General features: G+C 42.7%; 2 protein-coding genes across 3 annotated transcripts in view; one reads left to right on the top strand and one right to left on the bottom strand.

The window, feature by feature from the left end:
• The window catches only part of LOC109043016 (growth hormone secretagogue receptor type 1), a 376,139-nt gene that overhangs the window by 209,314 nt on the left and 147,456 nt on the right, over positions 1–19,369 (bottom strand). The window lies entirely within an intron of this gene.
• Positions 5,127–6,326, top strand: LOC140225326 (uncharacterized). Its single transcript, XM_072303854.1, has one exon. It carries the CDS (start codon positions 5,127–5,129, stop codon positions 6,324–6,326), a length of 1,200 nt encoding a protein of 399 aa, XP_072159955.1.

Here is a 19,369-nt window from a genome sequence, read left to right as displayed (position 1 = left end):
TCTTACAAACTAAGTATTACAAATTTCAAAGAAAATTGAAAATTCGAGGAAATATTAAAGACAAGAAAAGTCAGTAGATTTTCTTCTCACTGACTGGCTTGCATCACTGCTTGTCGTACGTTTTAATATCCGGCACTGTATCCATCATCACTGAATATTCATCTCGAGCCGATGGAGCGGTTTCAGGAACCTCCAGAATTTTCAATTCATCCCTGGATCTCAAGTCGGTCAATAGAGTTTCACGCGACTTCTCGATGCTAGCCTCGACCCGTTTCTCTAGCTCGTAGAGGCGTTTGTTCAGCCAAGACAGGTTGACGGCGTCGGACTCTTCCTCGGGATCCGCGACCATCTTGATGCGTTTCTTGAGCGCCGTGTAGTTTTTGTCCGAGTCCAATCGTATTCCCTCGAGTACGGGAAGGCTTTTTCCGGTACCGAGGGCTGTCTGCGGTAACGGTCTGCCGAATTTATCCACGGACCCCATGTTGACCTAGCGGATGTAGCCTGCTTCACGTAGCTCCTCCTCGATACTTAGAATCTCTCGCTCCACACCGGTGTTCCCGGCGTTTCTAGAAGCGACCAACAATAGGAGGCGTTCGACCAACTCGTTCGGGTCGTCCCAGTAGACGTAAGTGCGTTTAGACTCCAACGGGACGAAGATTCCGGAGCCGGTTTGTAAATTTGTAGTTTTGGGATAAAGTTTTTTGATGATGTCTTTGTACTTTTTCGCTCTCGTCCCTCGTACCGGGTTGCTCGCGACGTAAGATCTTCTGTGAGCGTTTGTCAGATCGAGAACTTTTTTATACTGTTCCAAGTCGTCGGTGCTGTACTCTTGCGGTGAACGTTTGAAAATGAGGTCGAAAAGACCCTTGGACGGAGCGAACGTTTGGTCGCCGATCAACATATTATCATCCTTATCGAACCGGATCGATTTGTCACCCAGCATCCATTCACCGTTTTGACCCACTCTGACTCCGTTGACGTGATCGAAACTGTCAACGTTCGAAATCATTTCACGAAAATACGACGAGGATATAGGCCCGAAATTAGATCCAACGTACGAGTCCAGAAGCTTGGTATCATCGAGACCCTTGTTATCTTCCGGATCGTCCTCACGAGCATCTTCCCAATCTGATCCTTCCTCCATGTCACTGGCTGAATCAGTATCGGTCGTATCTTCTTCCTCCGCCTTTTTGTCGCTTGTTTCTTCTTTCGAATGGCCTGGCAGGTCTTCTATTTCGGGGTCTTCTATTTTTCCTTTCTTCACCGGTGGTTCCATTTCCTCTTCTTTCTTGATCGGTAGTAACGATGTTTGCATCGGTGAGTCTTTCATTCGCAGGATAGCTTTGAGTGGGTCAGCGATCGGTTTGAACGTTTTCTCTAACGCCTTCGATGTCTCCTCCTCGCCGCGACGCAAAGCGTTGTATTTGCGCTTGATGATCTCGCGCGAGCGTATAATATCGTCCATATGCTCCATGATGATAACTGGCACTGACCGATCGAGGATGGATCACCTCCTTATATAGGTGTCGAAACCTCTCCTATACCGTCCGTTATCTATATCGCTGTCTTTGGATATCACCAGAAAACCGTACTTGTCTTTTCGCCAACAGAGGGCGCACATCTTCTTGAACTCATCGAAGGTCATATCTGTGTTTACGTGGTCATCGTAGACATGTTTCAAGTTCATTTCGTCTTGTCGAAAGAGAACGATTACATTGGCATTGTCCCGAATCAGCTGTTTTGGGATACGGCTGTACGTTTGACACAGGTAAAAACTATCGACCGAGCTATGACGACCCATACTGAAATATTCTCGCATGGTGTTCTGCTTATCACAGGCCACATCGTCGAAAATAAAGATGGAGTCTGTAGCCGCGTCTCTGGGTTTCATGATTTCTGTATTGTCCGAAAAGACGAAGTAACCCATTCCCTCAACATCGCCTAGAATCTGACCTAATGTTTCGTATTTCGGCTGGAATGGAGTTTTCGAGTAGAGGTAGACGTTTCGGAAGCGCAGTCCGTTAGGCTCGAGAAGGAGACACACCATGACGTTGGTTTTTCCACAATTCGATGGTCCGCAAATGATACACCTAATCGAGTCGGGCAGGAGGTCACTGTGCCGGTGTTGCCGATTCGCCATGCTGCCCGAGTGCGGATCGACATTTTTCACCCAGAGGCGCTGACTTTGCTGTTCGAGCCTCATTGCAAGACTGATACCGGACCTGCGTTTGGAGTCGTATTTATATATCCACGGATAGGAAGGTGACCTAACCGGACGGTATCTCGGTTTTGAACAGGTGTTTTTAGGTTCCCAAGTTGGTTTTTGCGGTTTTAAACCTGGTTTCAGTAATTCGAAACAGGGTTTTCCGGTTTTCAATGTGGTTTTGTGGTTTTAAACCTGGTTTCAGTGGTTTAAAACAGGGTTTTCCGGTTTTCAACGTGGTTTTTGTGGTTTTAAACCTGGTTTCAGTGGTTTCAAACAGGGTTTTCCGGTTTTCAATGTGGTTTTTCTCGTTTTGAACAAGGTTCTACCGGTTATAATTGTGGTGTTTCTGGTTTGAATCAGGGTTCCTTCGGTTTCAAATGTGGTTATATTGCCTCCTTGACTCGGTTTTTGGAGATTAAACTGGATTAAAGTGGTTTCAAAGGGGGTATTCTCGGTTCTGAACTGGAGTTTGTCGGTTTCCAATGTGGTTATTATGGTTTTAACAAGGTTCCGGAGATGACAATCGTGTTTAATGGTTTTAACCTCGGGTTTTCTGGTTCTGAACAGAGATTCTCCGGTTTGGAATGTGGTTATATCGGTTTTGGGCTCAGTTTAAGGGGGTTTTAAACTGAAATATGGTGGTTCCTAAATGTGTTTTGTGGTTTAAAACCTGGTTTCATTGGTTTTAAACCTGGTTTCAGTGGTTTTAAACCTGGTTTCAGTGGTTTTAAACTTGGGTTTCCCGGTTTTCAATGTGGTTTTCCTGGTTTGAAAAAGGGTTCCTTCTGTTTCAAATTTGGTTATTTTGGTTTTTTATTTCGGTTTTTGAGGTTTAAACTCGATTACTGTGATTCCAAAGTGGAGTTTTGCGGTTTTAGACTTGGGTTTCCCGGTTATAAACTGGGTTTTTCCGTTTGGATTCCGCTTCTGATTTTCAACTTTGTGAACGGGTTCACATAAGTGTTTTAAAGAGTTTCCTGACCAATCAGAGCTCAGTCGAGGAACGGTATATAAGAAGCTGCTCGTGTTGTGCGAAACTTAGTTGACATCATGGCGTTGAAAAGGAAACACGGGAACGGTGTGTTGAACAAGCTCATCAACTTGCTCCCGATCGAGGCGCATATTCCGGGAGGGTACCGGTACTGCGGGCCTGGAACGAAACTGGAGAAGCGTCTGGCTCGTGGAGATGCTCCGATCAACGGACTGGATGCTGCTTGCAAGGAACACGACATGTTTTATAGCAAGAACACTGACACAGCCGAAAGGAACAAAGCGGATCTGGAGTTGGCCGACAAAGCCTGGCAACGCGTCACAGCGGGAGATTCTTCACTCGGAGAACGTGCCGCTGCCTATGCCGTCACCAACGCCATGAAACTAAAAGCGAAAATGGGAATGGGAAGTCCCAAGAACAAGACCAAGAAGAAAAATACACCGATCGTCGGTTCGTGCATTTCGAAGGATGCCAAAACACCTCCCAAACGAAAGAAAGTCACTACCCGTGTGATTCCACTACCGAAAGAGGGGGATGCAGGTGTGAAAGTGGTGTTGAAGCAACTCGGCGTGAAGCCTGATTCTATCGATCCGACGTCCAAGAAAATAAAGTCTACCATCGCCAAAAAATCGAAGGAGGTTCGTGTCGGCAAAGGTCTCTATCTCGCGCCTTACCGTTCCGGATACGGACTCTACCTGAGACCCTGGGCTCCTGATTTAAACTAATTAACGAGCTACCACTGAAACCGTTGACCGATATCGAGTTGAAACGTGTGGCGAAGAAACTCAAAATCCCACATTTTCGGGGTGTTTTTATGCGCGATCAACTGATCAACATGAAACCCGAAGAAAACGAGTGTGCAATCATCAATTTGGATTCTAGTAAAGGATCTGGAACACATTGGGTCGCCTACAGCAAGAGAGGCTCTCGTACCCTCTACTACAATAGTTTTGGTGATGTTGCGCCACCATCGGAACTCACTCGATACCTCGGTGGTAGCTCGTTAATCGAGTACAATTTCAGCGCAGAGCAGGCTTACGGAACCGTCATTTGCGGCCATCTTTGTCTCTCGTTTCTTATAAAAGCAGCGCGTCACTGGGATCCGACGTCACAATGAGTGAGACTATCCTGCTGAGTGGAAGGAGCAACGTGCTCGAAAATGTTTTCTCACCACCTCTGGTGCTGGATCCCGGCAAAACCCATTATGTTGGACTCGTCGAGTTTGTCGCTTACAACGCGATACCGAACGTGGACCATACGAATCAAAAGTTTCGTTACGGGGCTGACAAGGAAGAGATCGTTATACCTCGTGGAGCCTACGAAATCACAGCTATAGAAGAATACCTGAAAGAGAAATTGGGCGCCGACAATCTCACGCTGAAAGCCAACAACAATACTCTAAAGTGCTCCCTCAAATGTGCATACGAAGTGGATTTCAATAATGAAGCTTCGATAGGTCGATTGTTGGGATTCGAGAAGAAAGTTTACGAAGCAAATACGTGGCACGAGTCTGCATTGCCTATCGATATTTTCACCGTCAACACGATCAGGGTCGAATGCAATATCGCGACAGGATGTTATATGAACGGATCCATCGCTCATACGATTTTCGCCTTTAGCCCCAATGTCCCACCCGGCTACAAGATGGCGCTGTCTCCGCGGACAATCATTTACAATCGTATAAATACCTCGACGATCGATCGATTGAGTATCAGTATTGTCGATCAAGACGATAAGCCGGTCGATTTCGGAGGAGAAGTGGTGACTGTTCGTCTGCATATCAAATCAGATGGGTAAGCGAAGAGGCTTAAATAGGTCGTGCGCTTTGCATCTCAAGCTCAGTCCGAGACAGACGCGCAAGCGCTTAACACCTTACTTCAGAAGTGCTCTCCAGCAACTCGGATACATTGTTATCGATTGATCGTCGCCATGGATCGTTTCAAGGACATCAAGTATTATCAGGATCATAAATATCACCCGTACATCTCCAGTTTCCGGAACACCGACGAGATCCGGATTCCGATCAATAGCCAGGATTTGTATACCGTGCCCGGTGATTCCAAAATCTACATTGAAGGAACTCTGACCTACACGCCAAAGAGGGCTGACGCGGCTGCTGACGATGGCAAGACTGTACTTTTATCCAACAACGCCTTCGCCTTCTTATTCGATCAAGTGCGTTACGAGTTGGACGGCAAGGAAGTGGATCGAGCCAAGAACGTGGGCATCTCCAGTACCGTCCGCACCCTGCTGACTTGCACCAAGGATGAAGTTGCGGGACTTGAAAACGCCGGTTGGGGCTCACCCGTTGTCAACGTGAGCGACAAGTCGTTCAGCGCTCTCATTCCGCTGAGTCTCTTCCTGGGCTTTGCTCACGATTACAAGGGCGCCATTTTCCGTCAGAAACAAGAACTCGTGCTCATCCGTGCTCGCACCGATAAGAACGCATATACGCTGAAGGAAGGTGCCGAATCTGATGCTGCATCCCTCAATCTCACCAAAGTTCAATGGCTCATGCCGCAAATCAAGTACAATTTGAGTGTGGAGAAAGCCATTCTGGACGAGATCAGACGTGACACTTCTTATCCGTTGTCGTTCCGCAGCTGGGAATTGCACGAGTACCCTCAATTGCCGACCAATCAAAGGGAGACTTGGAAGCTCATGACGACCAGCAATGTGGAGGCTCCGTCATTCATCGTTCTAGTATTCCAGACCAACAGATCCGACAACGAGAAGGTGGATGCCAGTAAATTCGACCATATTAAGCTGCGCTCTTTCAAAGTCCATTTGAACAACAATTCTATCCCGTACGAGAATCTGAACGAGGATTTTGACAACGACAAGTTTGCTTTCTTCTATCAGAACTACCTCAACTTTATAACGGACTTTTCACAAGAGGAAAAGCTGTGCGAACCTCCTCTCTCCAAGAAGAAGTTCAAAGAAGAGAATCCGATGTTCGTGATGCGATGCTTGTACGAAGATGTTCTGAAACCGGGCCCCCTGGATATTCAAATCGATTTGGAAGCACACGAAAATATCCCACAAGGAACATCCGCTTACGCTATTCTGGTTCACAACGTAACGTTCTCTTATCAATCACTTTCAGGAACTGTAAAGAAAATCCACTGACTTTTCGTGTCTTTAATATTTCCTCGAATTTTCAATTTTCTTTGAAATTTGTAATACTTAGTTTGTAAGATTTTCAAGAAGCGTCTGTACGATTAGGATGTAAGATTCACGATATTTCATTCTAATGCATTTTATGTAACGCTTTCTTTTTAACGGTAATAAATCACCAATAAACCGAACCCTTTGTTTCTTACTTTATTTTCCTGTTATCAGCATGGGTCGGGGGGGCGAGGTGGAAAAGCATTAAATTATAACCGGGGGGAGCGGCAACGTCGCAGAGATGAAGGAGTCACGAGGTGGCAACGTCGGGCAGGTTCGGAACTTGTTCCCGGTCGCACGAGGGAAAAGAGACCCGAACAGGTTCAGACTTGTCCCGACAGGCTCAGACTCGTTCGGACAGCGTTCGATCCGAGCGCGGATCTGCGCCTTTGATGCAGGTTTAAACCGGTGGCGTGGCGTGAATGATCGATTGTCGATATCTCGCCATTTGAAGCTATGGTAAAGAATCGATTAGTAAGGTGTTCGCTGCGAGCACCCTGATAATCGATCTTTTTTCATAGGTTTAAATGACAGATCAATCGATAAATCGCAAAGCACGCCACGCCACTGGACTTTAAACTTGGTCGCACCCTGAACGGCGGCCGGAGGAGGAGTTGACAGAAGAGGTAGGCGGAGGTAGTAGGCGAGGTGCGCGACCAACATAGGACGCCTCCCGTCCGTAAGGTATGCAACCCGCATATCTGCACCTTAGGTCGGCGAGGCACGCAACCCGCGACTGAAATGGACTTAGGTTAGGTTAGGTTAGGTTTGGTTAGGTTAGGTTGGGTTAGGTTAGGTTAGGTTAGGTCACACGGCAACGCTATACTTAGGTTAGGTCACACGGCAACGCTGAACTTAGGTTAGGTTACATTTCGACATCTCAGGTGTTTTAAGATCGGCATTTCCCCTCTACTTAAGTGCAATCTGTGATGAGCCTCGAGACTCATTAGACCATTTGCTAAACGTGGCTCATACAGGAGTCCACTAAGCCCTCTCGTCCCCACGCTCCTGATCACTGCGTCGGCGTCACGAAGAACAATGGGCCTTGGGTCCCAACGCGGCCGATACCCGTACCCCAATTACTCACGCTTCATTAACCATTTCACCGTCACGCTAGGATTCATCCAATTTTCAAAAAAAATTGTTTCGCATGTATTTAGCAATTTTTTCCTTACTCTCCGTTAAAACACAAATAAAAAGAGACCTCATTCATAAAAATCGGCCGAATAGAAGAGAAGTTACAGTAATCGAAATCCGAAGAAATCAACAAAACCTCGACTCCTCGATACGAAAAATAAAATGAAGGGGAAAAAAAGAAAGTATAAATTACAATTAAATATAATTGACCTCAAAATTTGACAAACAATTCATTTATATACCTAACGCTGAAAAAACTGGGAGAAATTACAAAAAATTTGCCTCTTGCAAGGGCTTCTTTGTAAGAATTTTGACCTGAAGACAACGGTCGAATAACAGCAGTACTCCATACAATACACGGTGTGCCTGAACGAGTTAAACATTTTTCATACGTCCAAATCGAAAAATCTTTATATTTTTAACTACAATGTTTCTTGAATCGTTTAAGCAAAAAAAAAAAAAAAAAAAATTCCGTCGAGATTCTGGAACGCAAAGGCGCTTTAAAAGTATTCTGGGCTATAATAGCTAAATCACCGGTAGTAAATTCGTTATATTATTAAAAAGAAATTGACTCCATAGTTTAATTCCTTAGTTTCTTGAATACGATTATTTTAAGCACTTAAACATTTATACCACCAATTTTAGCCATGGGGTGATTTCCTGAGAGCCGATAATATCACGAATTTCTCATAGAACCCCTCAACAGTGGCTTGCTTTTTTGGCAGCCGATTCGGCCATCGAACCGGAGTTTAAATGGAAGCTGATAATAACCCAAAGCTCTGAGAAAAATTTTGAGATGAGTATAAGAACGGTTTGTTGTAAGTAGCGAGGAGAGGCGGGCAAAGCGGCTAAAATCCTATCTAATTTTTACAGTTTTTCTGTTGAATTAATGTTGCCGCGGGCTTCTGACTGTCCACACATAGTTCTGTTCAGCATATCGATACATAAGTATTTACATTTTACATACGTAGAATCTAATTTTCACGTCGGGGAGTTGACATATTTTGATTTTTTCGATTTTATACGGAAAATTGATGGTTTTTTCGGGATTGAAATTATTATTGTTTCATGAAAAATAAATGCACCCAAAATGACTATAGCATATTGATTCTTACACATTTGCACTCACAAAATTGGTTGGTAAATTCAACGAGTGGGTGCATCGACCTGGTATATCAAGTTTCTTCTGCAATTTTTTACGGCAAATCAGTAGATTTTCGGGATGTAGATTGCTTACTTTCAATTCATGAATGAATAAAGCAACGACATGGTTGAACTTCTTTGCATGGAAAGACGTTTAAAATAACAAAATCAAGACGTATTTAATGCAATTGCATTTATATCGAGTCAATTTCTTTTCAATAATATAACGGGATTTTTACTACCGGTGATTTGGGTATTTTAGCCCCAAAATACCTTTAAATCGACTTTATCTTCTAGGAGTTCGACAGAATTTTTCCTTTCTTCGCTTAAATTATTCCGTAGCACTTTTCTTCAAGAATCTGATAAGATTTTGCTTGAGGCAGATCAAAAAACTTAAATTCGATCGAATAGCTTTCTACTTTCACAATACACGGTCTCGTCAAGGTGCGTCTTTGACCTCGCAGTGTTGGATCGTGAATTCTCTTTTTATGCTGTTTGCCTATTTTGAAATCTCTGTAAATGAAAACTAAAGAGGTTGATATGTGCGAGTTAATGACGCGCCTTATCAACACATTGTGTTGGAGTTCACTGCTTGTTTTCTCTATGATTCATTCCCGTTTGTGGCTCCATGAGGGAGGGTTGTCTTGACTCTCAGTATAAAGGGACTCTACATCGACCGAGAGGCCCAGGTTGTCTGCGACGAGCGTCCGCTATGAGGAAAGAGGAGATGACACCAGCTCGGTTGTGTTCGTCGAAACGTCGCGAAAAAAATTTCGCGGGATTTCTGCGGCGGTGCCGAGGCGAGTGGTTTCCCGGGACGGGAATGACGGATATGGGTAAACAAACCATTCGGGACGAGTTACTCGCAATAACGGACAATAACCTCTTACACGGGCAAAAACGCCGCCCCGCGCGCCGGCCCCCGGTAACTTCTGCACTTGAGACGCGATCAACAGACCCGCCGCACGGTGGGCGAGTTACGTGTCGATGGAGGAGCTTTTAAAATACGGATTCCGGCTTCAGTTTGATAATTCACGGGTAAGTTGGAAAAATTTACGCATGGGAAGTTATTTATTCGCATATTGCGTCTATTTTGCATGATTAAGTACATAGAAATGGTTAGCCAAAGATACATATTTTATTTTATTTTATTTTTATGAAATAGTAGCAATTGGGTGGTTTCAGGATAACTGGAATAGTTTCGTCGCCATAATTTGCTGTTTCAGCTATTTCGGCGGTTTCATCTAGCGGAGATTATGATAAGACGAATTTTGAAGGGAGCTCGATTTCGAAAATTTGAGACTTATGGCTCTCCTGCTATCATGACAAAGTACTGCCTTCGTAAGGAAGAACGCCGCATGAGCTTTTAGACGCTGCTGAAGTTCCTTTAATAAAATACGAATTTTCAGGGAAATCTGTGTCTACTTTCCCTCCAATTTTTCAGAGAAATTTATTCGCTCTCAGACCTAAATTATCTGAAAATTTCCGAAAATATTCACAACTTTCCTTGAATATGGACTTTTGATTTGAAGAAATCTGACAACTCTCGAATGTTCATACGGCGTTTTTCCGTAGGACGGCAGGGCAGCTCAAACCCTCGACCGAATCCAGTCGCAAAAATTCGCCTCATGAATCCGTATAAGTTGTTCGTCATCTCGCGGTGACGTTCCTGAATTTGGACTTATTTATGCTAAAAGGAACTATGTGCAAGTGAAAAGATGGGGTGTGCTCGTGGTGAGCCGGGTAAGGAACAATGTAAAAGTGGATATAGTTCCTTTTGAGAAAATGGAAATTGGGACTTTACATTGAATTAAAAGGATCTGAGCGCTAACTCATGAGCCGTGGGGCGTGGGCATGATTGTGGCAAGAACCATGTGGACAGAGCTCATGAGTTACTGGCGTCACTGGCGCTTTAAAGTCCCCATTCATTCTTATGCTCCTCAACTAACGAGCACACCCCATCTTTCCACTTCAGGTCTCGATAGACGATCAAATTCCCGAACCAATTACCATCAAAGTGTCGGGAGTCATCAGTCTTAAACTCATTAATTTGCTTAATTTTAAAATGAAAACTTGGCAGAAATTTTTCCTGTGGCAGGATATGATGGATGGTAGCACTCCATTCTGATCTTACTTTGAACAAAATAGTGCGGCCCGTCAAAATTTGATGGTAGATGGTGACCATCAGTCATCAGCATGTCTACTTTGATCGGAATTGGTTCGGAATTTGATCGTCTATCCAGGGCTTTCCACATAGTTCCATTTAGCATTAATACGTCCATTTTTCCGGTCCATCCGTGCTTTTCCACGCGATTGACTTGATGAAAAGACGCGAAATTTTAGCCGGCGCGGCGCGGGTCCAGTCGGCGCTGACTGCGTATCTGACCGCGGCGGGCGATTCAATAAAAACGCAATGATTTCCTCTCCTTTAACGGCCCATAAAATCGGGACCATTCCCGAGCTCCGACTCGTTCTGCTCTTTATCTCGCGGGTCCTGGACCTGGACACCCTTTCCCTTTCTTCGGGGGGGGGGGGGGGTGCTGGGGGCGCGGACAACTTTCACTGCCACGTTAACTTCGTCGTTGGACGTGATTTGCCCGCGATAAGCTGGATATACGGGTCCGTTCCGAGACGATATATTTTAGACGGCACGCACTCCTATCTTTCCAATACAGTCAAATTTACTCTCGGAAGTTAACTCTTAGATTCGCCTAATGATGACTGATTACCAAAGAGTTGGAGAATTTATTGGTTTAGCGATTCAAATCTCGACAAATTCGAGCGGCGAAGTGCTCAACCCAACAATTCTTCTTTTTTCTCACGAAAGAACGTAACAGTAGCGTGGCGTGCTTTGCGATCTATCGATATTTCCCATTTGAAGCTGTGGTAAATAATCGATTATTAAAGTGCTAGCTGCGAGCACCCTGTTTATCGATACTTTTCCGTGGGTTTAAATGGTAGATCAATCGATAAATCGCAAAACACGCTACGGTACTGGAACGTAACTACAATTCAATGTTGCTAAATTTATCCTACCAAATTGCATTTTTATCAAGAAAATCTTAGGAGTTTTTAACTGGAAATTCAGATATTATTATAACTGATAAATTTTGGACAAATATTGCATAGCACATTCTTGTAAAAAAAATCGAATTGTTTCAATCAATTTTGCAATCTTGGAGTAAAGTTACGTTCCTTCGTCCCGGAAAGGACGAAGTTACCAATCATCATTTGTGAACTATCGTTCATTCATTTTTTAACAGCTCGGAAATTGGACGTATTTCTATCAAACGAACCTAAGCGCCATAGGATGAAGAAGATAGAGGGGGGCTTGGATTGGCGGCGGAATCGGGCGTCCGGCTTATTCCGTCCTATACTAGCAATGATTTTCCATGGCGCTTAGGTCCGTTTAATAGAACGCGCTATCCGGGATTCTAAATTCCTCAGAAGGAACTCAAATTGGCGCTTAGTTCCGTTTGATAGAAATACGTCCAATTGTAGTTCGTAAAACAAAAAAGTGCAAAGATACAAACTTGAGAAATTCATTTGAAAATTTGTGAGTAAAAAAAACATTACTCACGGAGCACTCAGGAATTTCTTAAAAGTAAGGTTTTCCATCATACCTGTAACAATCAAAAATTGTATGAGCAATGAAAAAATGAGAAATTAATCAATTACTTTTCTGTAGTCAGGAGTTTCTAAAGTATTTTCTCCAAATTGTTAAAACTCCAGGAACTATTTCTCAAGCAATTAAAATCCTAGAGCCACACAAAAAATTCTTGAAAAGATGCAAATGCGCAATACGTGAAGACATACACAACCTCTTCTGCAACAGTCTTAAAAATAAGACTTTTATAACCGATGAGCAGTTATGTGAACCACAAAATCTCGTGCAAAAATACTAATGCGAAAAGTATGTTTTATATGTATATGATCACTTGCTAGTCTACAGATGTATTGTTAAAATAAGTTACTTCATTATTTGTATATTTGCCTTATGCTCCTGTTAATTATCTTATCGACGCCCCCCTCCCTTTGCATCCTATTCTTGATAAGAAATGAAGCATCCTTTCTCTCTATCTATTTATCCGATAAAGTACTTACACAGACCCAAAATTGCTACCTTTACAATAGCGTGCGACTCGTGCGAGTTAAACGTAAAAAATTCAATTGCTGATTCAACAAATCAATTGCTAAGAAAAGTGACTGCAATGTTCCAGATTTTACAACACAAAAATGCTACTTTAACCACCCCCGTGGTTAAATTAGCTTACAATGATGGTTAAAGTAGCATTTTTGCGTTGCAAAATCTACGTTGAAACTTTGCAGTCACTTTGTGTAGCGATTGATTAACATCAGCAATTTAATTTTTTTCGTGTACTTTCGGAAGTCAACGCTCAGATTCGCGAGAAAATAAGGATTTCTAAAGTGCTCAGTTTTTTCTGATTGAAAAACTCGCAAGTTTTAGAGGGTGATTCCCTCTGGAAAAAGTATCAGTTCATTGACCGACGAAGAGGGCCAATTTTTTTATTCGCATCCATTGTTTTTAAATGTAAATTTCTACCTAAAATCAGCATTTCCCGATCGAATCCCTCGAACCGCATGTCACCGGTCGCGCGTGTGCGTTTCAGCGTCGCAGCGCGCGGTGGATCTCCTGTCACTCAAGCCGATTTAAGCCACGCTCCCACAGATAGCGCGCGACGCTATATCAACCGCGCCGGTCCAATAATTATTATAATTTTTAATTATTATATTATTATAATTATTATTAAATGGAGAGTAAAGACAATTTGAATCCATTTCCGATTGGTCCCCGTATTTTAGGCCTCCACAGTATCACAAACGGGAATAAATATTACATTTTCACCAGTTGCGAAGATTATTATCTGGAATGGATCGAGGAATCACGGGTTCAACAAGGAGCAAGTGGAATGAGAGAAGGAACGAAGAAAGGAATTTGAGAATGAGCCGACGAAAGATTACGAAAAATTTCAATTTGTGTAATCTTTATTCCCGTTTGTGACTCCACGAGGGGGGTTGTCTTAATTCTCAGTATAAAGGGACTCTAGACTACATCTGCAAAAGCACCGATCTACGTAGAGAAGCTGATGACACAAACGTTGTTCCTAAAATGAGCTGTAAGTGGCTATGAGTGGTAAGTGGCGATGAGTGGTAAGCATGAGTGGTTCGTAATTTCGAAATGTGGTCTGCAATGAGGAACTGCCATTTGTGGCTCATTTAAAAACTGAGGTATGTGCCGTATTAATGACCAAAAAGCGCGATTACAAATACCTAAATTGCGGTGTATCAGATTTCCAATCCTACTTTATTTTTTCCAAGAAAAACAAGCCACCTTCATAAATAACTTGAAATACTAAATATTCTGATAACAGTGTGAAAAATTAAAGAGATTTTCAATAAATAACATTGGAGAGATTTTGAAAATTTGGTCGTTGCTCTTCTTCTCACAAATAAAGCAACACTGATGAAGCGATTCGTGTTGCAAAAGTTTATTGCAACTGACAAATTTAAAATTACTGAAATTCGGTAAAAATGTAATACATTCATCGTTCGATATCTCCTTGAATGCCAACTGTTTCATATTTAAACGAGAAAAAAACACTGAGAAACGAGGCTCCAACTGTATATGTGAGAAGGTGGTAAAATATTGCTGGTTCCACAGTATTTTACAGAAAAAACAAGGTCAAAAATTTCAATTAGAGTCAAAAATGTTAAGCTCTACTTTGTGACTTGCACTCAGTAGAGACTCCCCTCAAGACTGAGGGGGAAGAGTGTTCAACTCAGGCAGCTTGCATCGGAGATCAACATTTTTGACTCTAATTGAAATTGTTGACCTTGTATTCCTCGCAAAATAGTGTGGATCCAGCATTACTTTACCTCTCGTTAAGATTTACATTAATTATCTATCTTTACTGCTATGTGAGTATATTGCATTTTTACCAAATTTTACCAATTTCAACTCCTTCTTTCTCAGATCCAACAGTTTTTACTATTTCACAAAACCACTGCTCCCGGTGGCGCGACTAAGATCGTGTCGCGGGCTGCTTGTGGAGCCGTGGCTTAAATTGTCTCATCGTCCGGTGATTTATCCGCCGCTAGCGCCCGTTTCTCTCGCTTTTGTTTATTATGATTTTTGACTTGTTTATGAATTGTTCCCGCGTGTTTACCGCCGCGACCTCCCTGTCGCTCACACGTCGCCCAAGTCCCGGCTATTTCGGGCTCCAAGCCCGTACCTTTTTCCAGTTCATATTTTTCCCCCCTTCCACGGGACCACCGCGATTTTGGGCGAGGAGAGGCGGGCACGCCATCCGACGTTCCAGGAGATTCCTCGGTGACGTTCAGAAAAAAAAGAAAAAAAAAGTAACGCTACCCTACTGATACGGCCAATTTTAATACTTCCAAGATAAAAAAAAAATATTAACGGTTTTTTTTCCCTTCATATTTTAGTCCGTGTGTAAAATTATATTGACAATATCGAAATGAGAAAATTAAGAGAGAATGAGGTGTTGTTATTGTAACTCATATTTTAAATGAAATGTTAATTTCTTCTTTTGATTCATCTTTTCAAATTATCTTTAGTAAATACTTGGTTTCATTTCTATCCTTGAAATTTCCGATATAAAATATCGACGGTGAAACTACCAAACCACGTATCTCGTTTGCGGTGTTTAAAAATCTACGCTCACATTTTATTTTTTTGAAGTAGACCAAATCAACATCATTCCTTGAAATTTACACGGAATTTTCTCCGCACAAAGAGGAAAAATCACAGAAATTTTCAAGACTAGATGATAAGTAGTTTTTCATTTAAAAAATAAAGTATGACAGGAAGTCTGCGACGTCGCAAACCGAGATACGTGGTTTGGTAGTTTCACCGTCGATATGCCTTAAATGTACATTCTTTTTTTTTAAATGAAATTGATTACTTCATTTTAAAAACATTTACATTTTTAACGTGGTAAATATTTGTAAAACCTTTTCCGAGCAACGGCATCGATATGAATCTCAATGAGCCGCAGTTGTGATGAAAGAAACTATACAAAAATTAATAAAGGAGGAAAAAAACTAAGAAGCACGCAATTTTTTGTTTTTAACTTATTTGTACATCGACTCTCTTGAGTCAAATACGTCTAATTTTGAGCGTTTGGTTGCGCTTACACCACGCTGCAGCACAGTAAAAGCCCAAAACATAAAAGAATAAATTTGAATGCTTTGGAAATCATTAAATTTGACACGGAACCAGTATTATATTTACAAAAAACACATTATATTTTCCAGTATTACATACTTCTTTTTCAGCAGTTTAAAAGGGAATAATCAATGCAGAGAGTGCAAACATTTCAAAATCATCAGTTGAAAAACGCTGACTCCGCGAATTTAAATATTAGAGCCTAACACAGAGCGGAGCGGCGTGTTAGCAGCGCAGAACGCGCACTGGCGCCTACAAACCTAACGGGATACTTCACGCATTGAGCAACGCGTGAAGTATCCCGTTAGGTTTGTAGGCGCCTGTGCGCGAGTGATTGCCTGCCGCGCCGCAACGCTTTAAGCAACTATTTCGCATCAGAGGCGTTGCACAGTATCCTGTAAGATTGAAGTTGCACGAAATAACTAGTTGAAGAGGACTTTCAAGTTTGACTGCATCTGTTACTGAACAATGTTTAATTTGGCATTGGAGCGTTTCGTAGGCTCCCACTTTGGTTTTCATCTTATCATATCCATACAGTGTACACATAAAGATATGTTTTTATCTGCTCTTAGAGTCTGTTCTCTTTCATGACTTGATTCATGAATGAAATGTTTTTAAGAATGAAGGTAGTAGTAGTATGCATTTATTTTTGAGGTGGTTCCTGTCATTTAAATGAAAATTAAAAATGTGGACATAACATGTCCACAATTTGGACAATTTTGGACATATTCATGGTTGGACATTAAATCGTGTGGACTTAATAAAGACTGGACTTAACGTTTAGTGGACATAAATAGCGGTGTACATTTATTCAGTGGACGAAAGGTAGGTGGACATAAAGTCCTGGAAGCGGACTAACACATTCAGAATAGATTAATCTGGGATAATTTTATTTAATGCTTCTGATGTCGAAGCACGAAGACGGTAATTTTTTTTTTTTTTTTTTTAATAATTTATTGGGCTAGCGGTAGTGTGGTTTTCTCAAAAATGACGGTTGAAATTTTGGTGAGCGAGTTTGTTCATGTCAACGGTGCTCATCTTCTTCGGGGAGCTTAAAACCGCGCAAACATAGTAACAACTGCTCGCTTCTCTAATACGAACGTATTAGAGCTTTCCCGCTTGTTTTGGATTGTTATTGGAAATTTTACGGAGAACAACAGATTTGTTCAATGAAATTTTCAGCTCACATACTGCTGCGTTTCTATGTCACTTTGTGTTTACGTTTACTGCTCTGTTGGGTAAGACGAAAGAACTGTGACACGGTGTCTGTTCTGCCATGCTAAGGAAAAACGCCGTATGAATCTTCAGGCGTTACCAAATTTCCTGTAGTAAATCACGAATTTTGGGAGCGTTTTTAAATATATTTCTTCAAATTTTTCAGACAATTTTGTTCTCAATTTTTCCTAAAATGTATAAGAATATCATGAAAAACATGCACCAGTTTCCTCGAAAATACATATTTTATCCGGGGAAATTTGGCAAATTTCGAATGTTCATACGGCGTTCCTCCTTAGCGCGGCGGTGTTGCAGCGCGCTGGTTGATGAAGATGAAGACATCAAATCTCCCGTCGCGTCGCCGTCGGCTGGAGCTGAATGGCGCACAAGGGGTTGGATCCGTAGGAGAGGTCGGACAAAATCTGGAAACTTTAAAAGCTTATAACTTTGTTAATACAAAACTTGGAGGCTCTAATGATGGTTCCAATGGTTTCCTCGTGAAATTTTCTTCAAAAAGCACCCCTTGAAATTTAAAATGTGAGGAAATAAACATTAAAATTTGCAATTTTAGTCAAGTATTTCATGTGCGACCTCTCTCATTGACCAGGTCCACTGAGCGGCGGCGAGGGACAGGACGCGACAGCCCGATTAATTGCCACCGTTTAATCAAGCATCCAGGCGCGGGCGCGGGCGCGCGCCCCGTGGCCCGTGCCAATCGCCATAATCCGCCATTTATCCCGGCGATCCCGCGAAATTATGCGCAAAGCGCGTAATACGCAAACCGTCCGCTGCGCACGCCGCCACTCGCCGCACAGCGCTGCCAGAACAGGGCTCAGAGTAGTGTCCACCGTGCGCAACAAGCATATGGTCCAAATGCGGAGGGTAATATACACGGAGCAAAAAACTGCGTGCATGAGACCCGAAGTTGAAGTCATATGGATCTATGAAGCACTACCGAAGTGCCTCGAGTTCCGAACCGAAACTCACCCGAACTTCGGCAGCTCTACCTCAAATTTTCAAATGCGTGATCCGAAAACTTCAGAGATCCATTATGACCTCAACTTCGGGTCCCACGCACGAAGTTTTTTTCTCCACGTACACTGATTGATATGTACTACACTATTTTGATTTCTCCTCTAGGGTGTTAATGGCTCAAATGTTAAAAGCACCAAATAAACGTATCTACCAACGAACCAACCTACTTTCTCAATAAACGTACTTGAGAAAATGTGAATTATAATTGGACGTATTTATACCAAACAGACCTATGTGGAGGTGAGGAATATGGGGTGTGCTCGTTAGTTCTCTGGCCGTAAGAGTGAATGAGAATAATAAAGCGCCAGTGACGTCAGCGGCGACGATGGAGACTTCAAGCCGCGGATCCGTGTCTTTAACTCATGAGCCCTGTCCACAAGGCTCTCTTGCCATGCCCGCGGCTCATGCGTTCCGCATTCAGTTGGCACATAGGTCTGTTTGATAGAATGTAATATCCCGCTTTTCCAATTCTTCAAAAGGATTCACGCCCACTTTTACATTGCTTCTTATGCAGCTTCCTATAGCACACCCTGAGCACACCCCATATTTCTCACCTCCACATAGGTCTGTTTGGTAGAAATATGTCCAATTAAAGGGACACTTTTGTCCTCTTTTCTCTAATTTTTGAAGACGGAGCGGCATCGTGGCGCGTAATTCCTTTTGGTAATTTAGCATGTGCGTGCTTCCGGCAGCGTCCCCGCGAAACCTCGCGAGGAAGTTGAGTCTCTCCGGGCGTTTCGGATCCACAGAGTGCGGCGGCGGCGTCGCTAATCTCCTTACTCGATTTTTAATGGGCGTCAACTCGTCGCTTGAATGTCATAAAGACGTAACTCCATTTCGAATTGAACCCTGTACTCCATATAACTCAATGCTCTCCCGGGCTCATCTTAGAGTGTGGTTACGCTACTTTGTCAGCTAAGCGAAGGACTCCGCGTTTTGAGTTATTGCGTGACCACGCACCGGAGTCGATCTCAATTTCATCCACCAGAGAGCTGATCGCCCAACAGCCGGCCGATTTATAAAAGCCATAGACAAAGCTATAGATAAAGAGGGCTTATCAGGGTGTCTAGTTTTTTTCATATGGGGAATCCTGATTTTTCCTGATTTTTGACGGCTAGATCCTGATTTCATAATTTTTCCAAATCCTGATTTTTTGCGAAGAAACATTAAAATTTCTGCATTAGCGTAACTTCACAAAAATAACTCGATAAAAAATCTGATTGGACTGCCGACTTTCTCAAATCCTGTTTTCACAACCGATTTT

This window comes from Bemisia tabaci, chromosome 8 (assembly GCF_918797505.1).
Source record: "Bemisia tabaci chromosome 8, PGI_BMITA_v3".
In the NCBI taxonomy this organism is placed as follows: domain Eukaryota; kingdom Metazoa; phylum Arthropoda; class Insecta; order Hemiptera; family Aleyrodidae; genus Bemisia; species Bemisia tabaci.
Note: the sequence above shows the minus strand (reverse complement) of the source record. Positions and strands in the feature narration are given on the sequence as shown.